A 12,104-nucleotide genomic window follows, 5' to 3' on the forward strand; every position below is an offset into this window, starting at 1 on the left:
AAGCTTTCATGCCATTGTAATCCAAATCTGTGAAACAACCCAAAAGCCAACACATAAATTGTCTTAAAAATTAAAAACCAACTTCTTTCAACAATTGATGACTCATTTCGTTTGAAGCAAAAGTCTTTTTGATGCTATCTTTTAATTGCAACCTTTCCCTTTTTTTCTTTTATTTACAACAAACTTCTCCCCAAGATTAAGGCCTGCAAACCTCAAAGGTGGTTACCCAATCCATGTCCTGGTATAAATCTCGCATTTTCCTCAGTGTAGACATGGGTTTCGTTCAACAGCCTGAAAACAACCAAACCATCTCAATTTGCTTTAAAAATGGCAACAAATTACAATCTAACAAACTGTGGAACTTACGATAGATAAACAGTCTTGTTCATGGTTGCAGAGGAAAGGAATGAAGAGCCATTCAAGTAGAGTAATTCACCATCTACTCTTTCAGCAATCCTCTTGTCAATTTCTTCAGCACCAATGGAGAATGGTTGATCCGAGGCCTATGTTAATGCAAATCAAAGTTAAAACAAAGCGAAAAAGGGATATATATATATATATAAGACTTCTACTCCATTCAACTTCACAATTTTGAACATTAATTCTCATACCATAACCCATCCCCATGTATCAGCAAAGGATGGCACATGAGCTGTGTATGCCAACACATCTACATAGAAAAAAAAACCATGATTTATTGTTTATTATTCAATCTATTTTATAGAATCTTAAGAGTTGGTTGAGGAACTTACACTTGAAAACCTGCCTGATTGTGTGGTATATAGAGGAAAAGACCTCCTTGTGAGTGAATATTCCAGCTGGGCCAGCCTATAGAATAGAAATTTATCTCAAGTTTTTTATTCTTATGTTTATGACTTGACATATATATATGACCCTACACAAGAAGGGGGCGGGGGTGGGGGGGAATACCAACCTGAGTGACAAAAATGCCATTTTCATTGAGTTTGGGCTTAAGAATTTTCTCATAAAATGATTTTGTATAAAGTTGATAGCAAGGCCCTCCTTCAACAGGATCTGCTAAATCTCCAACTATGATATCAAATTTCTCAGTCCTCTTCTCCAGTTCAGCCCTTAATATTCATACACAAGTATATAGTAATTAGCTCAAATTCCTTTGAAGCAAATGGACATCAAATAAGCTCGGTATACTTACTTGGCATCATTAATAACAAGGTTAAGCTTTTTGTTGCAAAATGCATCACGGTTCACAGTCAGGTACCTGCGGCAGAAATTGACCACTTCCTGCAGTTGTTAAATTATCAGTGGTGCCCTCCAAACACTAAAAAGAAAAAGTAAATGGAAATATATTAAAAAAAATGAGACCAAGAATTTCACCTCATCAATATCACACATTACAACTTCATCAATAAATTTATGCCTGAGTGCTTCCCTTGCTGCAGACCCTTCCCCTCCCCCCATTACAAACACAGTTTTGGGGCTGCACAATTGGTAAGAACAATATATGTTACTACTTTACAGATAAATGGAAATGGAGTACTCATAGAGACATTGACTCGATAGCCACCAAAAATAATAATAAAAAAAAGGACTCACTTCGAGTGGAACAAAAGAGCTGGATGAATTAAGCATTCATGGTAAATAAATTCATCAACTTCGGCACTTTGCATTTTCCCATCAATCACCAATACCTACATAAGCAATTATTCAAACAATCGGAGATTAGAAAACTTGAAAAAAGGATGAAACAAAACAATGAATGCCTATAGGTATACCTTGCCAAAACGTTTAGTGTCCAAAAGGGCTATATCTTGATACTCACTAGAACCTTTATACAGTACACTGTTAAGAGAGATACAAAGAGATGAGAGTCGGTTTAAGATATTGAATTATGAATCAAAGAAAACCCAAAGTTATTTGCTTTTATCATGTTTTGAGTAATGTGCATATGATGAAGAAAGATTAGGGTGAAACCTTTTCAAAGCAAAGGACCATTTGAGATCCTCATCAATTTCCTCTTCATACCAAGAATCAAACTGGCGAGTCTCGTCAACAGGTGGTTGGTTCTTTGTTGTTCCATTACAGATTTTAGAGAAACCATTTGGATAAAAGATCTCAACAGCCTCACCCATTATCGAATAACCTAAAAACAAAAGAGAAAAACTTGAAACAAAACAAGACAGGATAAACAGAAGATTGAGCAAGAGGTGGCAAAGTGTGAGGATGGTAACACCAAGGTTACGTGCTTTTTATAGCACTTTTAACACACTAGAAACCCAAGAAATTTTTTTTTAAAAGAAAGACATAGTCTTGTAGATAATTATGGGTTTTGGCTAACACGGGCAATGATTCTGTCACAGACAGTCCCACGGATTTTCTGTTCCTCACGCCAATTATCATGGTACTACATTGGTTCATGAAAATGGTAACCTCATCAATGGTGACAACCCACCAAAGGTTGTTTCCTAGTGATGTTCTAAGCTGGCATTGGCAGTATAATGAAAATACCAAGAGATATTATTTTTTCTCCTTTTTTGGAGGCCTCCACGGCCATGTGTTGGCATCTAAAGTTAGATTGGGTGAAATTTCCCAGAGATTGACTGTCATTCTAGAATTTTGAAAGGAAAAGCATGCGCATGCATATGATATTATCTACCCCTATAGGTTTGGTGGATACAATGAAAAAGGATGAAAATCGGGAACATATGTCCGCGTGGGTTACTGTGGGCCCCAACTTGTACATGTGGTCTTCCACGATATTGACACGTGGATAAAAGTACATGTGGCACTGTTTTTTTATTTTTGGGTAGGGGAAATGATGGGGTCCACTAAGAAAGGTTTTTCTTTTTGGAAGGGGGTCCACTATGCGAGTTAAAAAGTGGTGATACTTTGTGTATTTTTGGATTAATTGTTTTCCTTTTTTAGCCAACCTTTTGTCCATTTCCTCGGTCACCAGCACTATGCTCAAATCAAGAGGGGATTTTTCTGGTCTAATTTTGATTTTAGTCCCTTTTGTTTATGTTGAAATTTACAATTTAATCTCTTTAATTTGATACAGTTTGATTCTTCTATTTTTTTATGATGTTTGTTAAAATTGAACGTCGATAATAGCAATATAGAATATCGCAAAGCAATAAAAAAGAAAAATAAAACACAGATTTTATATGGAAATCCTTTCGGAAAAAAATCACGGGTAAATGAGAAGAAAAATTCACTAATGTTGAAAATTGAACGATACATGAAGAGTTCGATTACATCTATTTAAATGTTGAAAAATCTTATTCTAATCAATGTCAAATAAAAGAATTGTAGTTCTATACGGATTCTACTCGTGCAACATAGTCTGAGTAATGTTACTGTTATTTTAACAAGATCCCCTAGTTTTGCCATTGTATTTTATTTTAACAAGAAATTGGGTTACACAACTCTAACAATGTTATTGTTAGATACATATTCTGATAATTTTATTAATTGTTCTGGCTAAAGTAATGGTAGTTTTTCATGAATTTTTTTAATACCATTTACATTGTTATTATCAAAAAAGTGTTGGATACAATGATAAAACATATTGTATTTCGAAAGAGTGAATTTAAATTTAAATTTTAAAATAACATTACCAGGAGAGGGTAGCTACAAGCCCTCGAAAGGTTTAGAAGTCAACTATTAGAGGGTAGTTATCAATTTGGGTCTACTAATAAATTTATAAAGGTTAAATATCCATCAATCTCTGAAGTTTGAAATTTAGTCCATATATTTAAAAAATAAAAAATTTAAATAATATTTTTTTTCTTTTAGAAACCACAAATCAATGTTATTAAATTTTTAGTCTAAATTTACTATCAATACACCCACGCAATCAAATTAACTTCATAAACAAACCATTATGAATTCAATAAACATACATTACAACAAGTAAAATCTGATGACCAAATATTATCGATTTCAATTATTTGACTAGAATTTTTGAACAAAAAAGGTAAAAATAAATAAATTTTAGCTTTCTAAGTATAGAACTAATCTCAGATTTCACTAATGTATAGAGAATAACATATGTTGACTCATTATAAAAGTAAATAGAGTAAAAGTATATCAAATTAAATTAGAGAGATTAAAACCTCAATTTCAATATAGTAGAGGGGCTAAACTAGAATTAGACCTTTTCTGTGAGTGTGGGATTATGGCTAAGTGGGAGTACCATATCCAACTGACTAAAGCCTACCAGAGAAGAAGAATGAGGGACAAATGGGGACCCTATGTAATTGCAATAAGAGGGGGATTTATGGGTCCCCAACCCCAATAAAAATGTGTTTCTGTTGTGGGAGATGAGAGCATTCTTAAGCGTGGGGTGACTCCACTTCGATAAAAAAAAAAAAGTTTTGTGGAAATCCCACTTTAACATTGTATTTAGAAGTGTTCATGGATTAGATTAAGTTAAACTTGAATCAAATTTTTATAGGATATTAATATATTTTATATTTATATAAATCTTAAAATTGATTTAAATACGACACTTTGTTAGTAGCTAATTCAAACCCAATATATTTCTGCATATTATTATTTTAATTTCTTAAAAGAAAATATTAGGCTTTTTCCCATCATATCTCCTCCTTGCTTCTCTGCGGAGATATTGTTGCTCTTTGGTTAGATTTCAAAATGACCCATTTGTCTCTCTCCTATATGTCATAATGCCAGAGGGAAAAATCTTCATTCAAAGCTTTTCTTTATATGTTTATAGTGGGTAGCTTTTTATTATCAATTATTACTCCCAAAAAATCACCCATTGATTTCATCCACATGCACCAATTCTTTTTCCTTTTCTTTCTTTTTTGATATGATATGCTGTTGGATATTCTTTACTTGTGATGTAGGGCAAGTGTGGCAACTTATATCCTGGTATACAAATTCCATAAATGAATCCCAAGTATTTAATATCTTTTGTCTTTGATGTTAAGCTTAGTTACATCGTAATTCATGGCTTAAGATTCTTAATATATCTTACAACAATCTCTAGTGGGCGCTAGATTTGTTGCCATCTAATTATTTGAAGCCCTTGTTTGTAATTTGCTTCGGATGAATTTGGTTCTGAATTCATCTTTATAGTACAACTTACTAAAGGTTAGTTTTCTATTGCGAGTGATAGAAAAATATTGTTAAGAAGTGTAGTTTGTTAATTTTTAATTTTTTCTATTATTACTAAAAATTGTTGTTAAAGGTTAAAATATTCTTTTTAGATATAATAGTAGAAAGTCAATTTAAAATTAGTTAAGTTATATGGTATTTAAATGATTTAATATAATGGTAAATGAATATAAATTATTTGTACAATTAATCATACATATAATATTTTAAAAACTTAAATATAATAAATTATACTTAAATAATTTAATATAATGATACATAAATTATAAATTAATCTAATTTTTTATGTATCTTTTAACTAGTTAATATAAATAAGGGTATTTAGATAATTTTCACTTCTAAACGTAAAAACCAAAAGTACCTAAATTTTAGCTTATGCATTTAGGTGAAAAAACACCTTTCTACTTAAATTTTGACCTCAAAAGCCAAGTGTTCTTTATTATTTTTGCGGTGAAAAAAGCACTTTTGGAACCTCAAACGTAATAAAGAGCATGACCTATTTATGAAATGGAACTTGTTAATATTGGTTTTTATGATAAAAGGAACCCTAGAACTTGAATATCTTATATAAAAAAATATATTTAATTATACAAATAAGAGTTATCTGACAAGTGCTGGAAGGGACAACCACAAATCTCAAACATGGACCGAAAAATAAATATGAAAGATTAAAAAAAATTGATAAGGGTTAAGTTGTAAAATTAATTATAGACATTTTCATATTATAATTTTCTAAAACTATAAATAAATAATTTATTTATATCATTATAATAATGTCTACGATTTTTAATGAAACTTACTTAGTATAAAGTAATTCATATTGCCCTAGGTTTTAATATTGTTGGCAAAAATTAAGGTCTTAAGAATTTAAGTTTCGAGGTTTAAGTCCTAATATGTAAAAATTATGAGTGAAATAATTAATTAAACTTAAATAATTAAATTTAGTACTTATAATAATCGATTTTAATTAAAATTGTTGATATAACTATTTTCACTTAGAGTTACATCACATTCATATCTAACAAATAAGATTTAATTGAAAATTTATATGGATAACTAATAAAGGGAACTAGACATTTAGAGAAGGGTGTTTTATTGGATAAGCTGAGAAACATTATTTTGAGCAGTTGAAACATAATGGTGGAGAAGAAGGGAATGGGAGTGGGATATTGGAGCACCAAAGGAAATTGCCGTAGTGCTAAACCCTTTTTTTTTTCATGTAATGGGGAATGAGATTGGGGAGGGAGACAAGGGTGCAACCAAATTTTTATACTATATTTTATTTAAATGAATCATGGCATTGCTCAATGTTTATTGCAAGGGCGGCTTACAAGTCACAATCTTTGCTACTATTTGAAAAGGTTAAACCTACCCTTCCTCTTTCTCTCTCTCTCATATGTGTAAATACATATACCCCCATCGTATCATTAAGTCAATGGTTTAATAATCCAATATCTCTCTTTTCTCTCTCTTCTTTTCTTATCAGTCGAAACATTTGGAAATTGGAAACACCTTTTACCTAGTTCCTACAATGGTTTAGTTTAGAAGTTTAAAAGGAAAAAAAGAGTCAACCTTTTGGCATTAATATTTATATATATATATGATGAATTTGTATGTGTTTCACTTAGAACCCATTAGTGCTTTTTATCTTCCCTTTTTTTTACAAATAGTGTGATAGCATTTTCTTGGTGATGCATGAGTGGAAATTGCGCATGGAGGTGAGCGTGCTTGGTGGTGCTGCTGCTGCCCACTATCATTTTTTTTCTTTTTTTGCCTTCTTTTTCATCATAATTTGATATGCAAAAAGAAAAAAAGAAAAAGAAAAAGGGGGGGGGAGATTATTTACCCCCAACAAAGGTAAGTAGTAATTGAAACCATATAGAATAGCAGGAAGAAGGGTTTGGGTGGAAGAGAGGACAAAGACAGACAACTCATGTCAACTAAAAAAGCCCCTCTTTTTTTGTTCTCAGTGTTCATAGTTTCGTTGTGTCTTGAAAAGTGAAGAGATCTTTAGTAAGTTGCCGTCAATTTGTCTTTGTACACGTGCATTTAGTGCTGCTTTCATTTTTTTTTAAGGTTTTTTAATTTTCGTAAGTAAACCAAACCAAGCCAAAGTGGGATGGATGGCTGCCTCAATGTCTAGATGTCACATAATGTGCTTTTTATCATATTGGAGCTCACTATAGTTACTAAATGGGTACGAAGAAGAGTCAAACTGGAATTCCCATTTACTTTTAGGTTTTAATTCTCATTTTCATCCAATTCCATTTATTATTGTAGGAATTTAGGCATATTCATCGAATTCACTATAGATCCACTAAGCCCTTTTTTTGACATAATCCACTAAGTCCTTAATTTGAGAGAGAGGAGGATAAAAAAAGAATGGTAACTATTACATGTTTAAAATTTTTTGGTCCAAAATTTATCCGAAATTTATAAAATTGCATGAATGTGTTTATTGATAAATTTTGTTGTTTTTCATCCTATCATGTAATCAATGTAAACATATTTTTTTTACTATAATATAATTAATATAAATACATTTTCCAACAAAGTTATTAATGCAAAAATATTTCTCATAATATAATAAATATAAACAGGTTTCTTCATAATATAATGGGTAAATTACACGGTAGGTCACTTAACTATGGTTGAATTTCATTTTTGATCACTTAACTATCAAATGTTTTAAATTGGTCACTCAACTAATCGAAATTATTTTTTCTTTTTCCATTTTCCTTTAAGTGTCATTAAATGTTTGGCGAGCAGGTGAGGTGGCAGTTCAAAAATTGGTATGATTACAAATTTAGTCCTCAAATTTTACATTGTAACACCGAGATACCCGACCCAATCGTCGAGTCCAAGTTACAAGGTGCCACGTTCATTGCCGAAACAACTACAGTCAAATTACATTCAATTACAAACCATTAAACATTCAAATGTAACTAAAACAAGTGCATAAAATGAAATATAATCATTTCCGGATCTTGTATGAGCTTACAAAAGCTCTTTTGCTAATCTGAGGTCGAAAATGGACCAAATTGTAAGAACTTCAAAGTTTTGGGTTGATGTCGCAGCGTAGGGGGTTCCATGATGCAACTCTTTGTTTTGATCTTATCGTGGCTTTGAATGAACATTAGCATGACACAACGTGACTCACTGTTTCCAAAAATGATCAATTTGAAATAAGTTTAAAAGACTTGCATTAACATGTATAATCTCATTATCAACCAAAACGAAATTATTACAACAACATATGAGGCAAAACATACCAAAACGGTACTTCGAAATGACATTAAGCAACTAAGTTCCAAATTTGACCATTTTTGATACAAAATCGACTTAAACCCTAGATAAATACCATTTACATTCAAAAGAGGTACTTTACAAACTTTATTGAGCCGGTAATGGTAGTTTGGATGCTGGCTTCAATTCCTGGGGCTTCAAGAGGTACCTAAACTTACACATGGGAAAACAAATCGTACGCTGATCAATAGGGCTCAATGGTACTTTCATGATTCAAGTTATTACAATTTAATACCAATAGCATAACATAAAGTATAAGAATTCAAAATGTAACCTACATGCAAATCCATATATATATATGAGCATGAGAATGCATATAACCCATTAGGTAAGTAAGTTTACTTAACCTTTCCACATTAACATTCATTAGTGTTGCACTTTTAGTAGTCACCTTCCGATTGTATACATAAGCAAGACTTTAGTTTAATCAATCTATTTTGATCTATTCCGTTATTTACCTTATACTTATTAGTTAATCCATTTCTAAGGTCTATCGGCTCATTCACATTTGTTTTGGCCTATAGGGTTCGATTCCTTTTTTGCTTTGCATAATAAGATGGATACTTCCTATGTCAAATTCATATATGTACACATTCACAATTTCAAGCATCATATTAGTTCATTTCGATATAAAAAATCAAACTTATTATTATCGGTCCCTATTAATACAATTTAGACTCGGACAAATACATAGATCATCTAACCAACACACCAAACTAGAACCGGAGTGCATTAATAGAATAACCAAATAAGGGAAACTAGCACGTAACATGCGTATTGGTGCCCAAAGCGCATCCGGATGCATAAAGCACATGCTGACACTAGTGCATATACCCCTACACAAATTAAATTTTTAACTCATTACTTTCGTGCTTAAATCAACATCTTTCAGCCTTCTAATAATGCGGGCAACGATTTAGTCAAATGGTGTTAGGATTTTGGAACAATTTATCCGGAGGAAGTATAAAGCTCAGTCAAAAACTTGAGCAACAATGTAATAAATCCAGATCAAGAGTGACAAAATCTTGAAATTCAAGTCTGGAGGTTTTGTGAGCAAACGAACAGAATCTGGCTTGAACTATGAATGCAAAAATTGAGAGAGTATTTTTCTTGAATGATTACTATTGAAATTCATTAATTAAAAAGATGGCATAATGCCAATACATATACCAGTCATAAGCTGGCCAGCTTTGACAGATTTCACTTACTATTTTTAGGCTTCATTGCAACTTGCACAACTTGCACATTGCAACTTGCAAATCACAACTTGCACAATTAGGTAAGCTGATCTATCAATCTTATCAGCACCCAATTACATTAAATACATTACCTACTTAGTTCTAATTAAACTAAGTTACAAAATATTACTTAAAGTAACAAAATGAAACCGAAATTGAATAGTAGCATCAACTTCAGTAGCTGCATGTAATTCATTCGGAAATACTACAACATCTTGATCTTCATACTTCATCCACATAACTTGGACTTCATGGACTGCTCATTGTTTGTTCTTGTGCTGCATGCATGCCAATTTCAATACTCCTCATTGGCTTGCAAGCTGCAAACTCCCTTTTTGGCTCTTAAATCTTCAAACCTTAACACACTAAGGGGCTTTGTTAAGATATCAGCAAGTTGTTCTTCAGAACTGCAATGAATCAGCTTCACTTCTTGAGCTTGCCCCATCTCTCTAACAAAGTGAAATTTGATCTTGAAGTGTTTCGTTCTCCCATGGAACACTGGATTCTTTGCAATTGCAACCGCAGATTGGTTGTCACACATAATTTCTGTTGCTTCCCTTTGGTGTAGAGTCAAATCAGCCATGATTTTTCTTAGTCAAATGGCTTGATTAACAGCACTAGCAGCTGTTATATATTCTGCTTCAGCAGTTGATTAAGCAACAACATTTTACTTATTTGAACTCTAGCAAAAAATGGCTGAACCAAAGGTGAATAGATACCCTGAGATACTCTTCATATCATTTATCGATCCAGCCCAATCACTATCAGCATAGCCAATTAATTTCATGTTTTCAACTTTGCTAAACAACATTCCATAGCTCTGTGTACCTTTGATGTACTTGAGCACTCTTTTGGCAGCTTGAAAGTACTTTTCATTGCAACAATGCATGAATCTTGAAAGCAAACCCATAGCAAATATAATGTCTGGCCTAGTGGCAATTAAATAGAGCAAACATCCAACTAGAATTTTGTAGGTTGATTCACTAACCTTCTCAAAATCACCTTGGCTTGATAGTTTCTCTCCAATGGCAACTGGTGCACTTGTTGCCTTGCAATTTTGCATGGAGAATTTGCTCAGAATTTTGGAGACAAAAGCTTTCTAGCTTAGGAAGATTCCATGTTGTGTTTGTGATACTTCCATGCCAAGGAAGTAAGGCATTTGTCCCAAATTAGACATCTCAAACACTTGTTGCATTTTGCACTTAAAGTCTGTCAGCATTGCTTGGTCTCCTCCTGTTACTAATAGATCATCAACATATAGAGACACTATCAGTTGAGTTTCACTACCTTGCTTTTTCACATACAAAATAGGTTCACTGATGCTTCTATTCAAATCCAAGGCTAGCTAGATAACCATCGATCCTGCTATACCAGGCTCTTAGAGCCTGTTTCAAGCCATACAAGGCTTTCTTCAGTTTGTACACCTTGTCTTCTTCACCAACAATTTTGAAACTTTTAGGCTGCTCAACATATATCTCTTCTTCAAGGAGACCATTGAGAAAAGCTGACTTTACATCGAACTGATAGATTTTCCATTGCAATTGTGCTGCTAAGGCAACTAGCAACCTTATAGTGTCAATATAACACCCCTTACCCGTACCCAAGACCGGGATAGGATACGAGGCATTACTGAACACATACACAGTCATTCATGTAAAAACTGAGCCATAAAATTTTCGTCCAAATTAAAACTTTTCAAACACATGTATATTGTCCCTTATACGGGCTTTCGAGGCCTAAAACATACATCGGGGTGGTTCGGGACTAAACCGAGAACTTTGGAAAGTTTTAGGAAAACTTAGAAATTTTTTTCTCATGAAACAGGGTCACACGCCATTTCACCAGACCATGTCCCTCACACGGTTAAGACACACGGCCGTGTCTCACCCCGTGTAGTTGACTCTTAGGCTATTTTCCAAGCCTTTATGTTACCCATAACCTCTTAAAACTTTATACACGTCATAATCACAATTCATAGCAACATTTTAGTGATTAAACACCCTTTATTAAGATACTTTCAATTCATGGTCATGACCACCTCGATTGGTCATAAAACATGCATTCAACACACATGACATATTACCAACCATGCATGGCAAACAAACATATTCACATTACAATTATTAGACATAACATGAATAGCTAGATTTACAAGCCATAATCAATAGCTCAATATAGGCCAATAAATTTGGCCAAATTATAACAACACATGTTATAAAACTAGGTCCCTATACATGCCACTCACTTGATAATTCTAACATATGTAACAATATTCCAAAGGTATTGGCTTGATAGTGTGATGCTGCCTCCAACGATCTCCAACCCCGAGCCGACTTGAAAACACTAAGGAAATGGAAAGGAGGGAGTAAGCTTTACGCTTAGTAAGCTCGCATGAAAAATAATAAGCAATGTATTAACATGCTATTTTTCAATTCCTCTCTA

General features: G+C 32.9%; 1 protein-coding gene across 1 annotated transcript; it reads right to left on the bottom strand.

Moving 5' to 3' along the window:
* Positions 1-212: 212 nt before the first annotated feature.
* LOC107961656 (thermospermine synthase ACAULIS5-like) lies at positions 213-2,111 on the bottom strand. The gene is given in 10 exon segments (NM_001327713.1): positions 213-291; positions 367-503; positions 612-670; positions 753-828; positions 935-1,091; positions 1,175-1,263; positions 1,357-1,459; positions 1,576-1,670; positions 1,755-1,821; positions 1,954-2,111. Coding segments are annotated over 10 exon segments (1,020 nt in total).
* Positions 2,112-12,104: the final 9,993 nt, after the last annotated feature.

The sequence above is a fragment of the Gossypium hirsutum genome, chromosome A06 (assembly GCF_007990345.1).
Source record: "Gossypium hirsutum isolate 1008001.06 chromosome A06, Gossypium_hirsutum_v2.1, whole genome shotgun sequence".
In the NCBI taxonomy this organism is placed as follows: domain Eukaryota; kingdom Viridiplantae; phylum Streptophyta; class Magnoliopsida; order Malvales; family Malvaceae; genus Gossypium; species Gossypium hirsutum.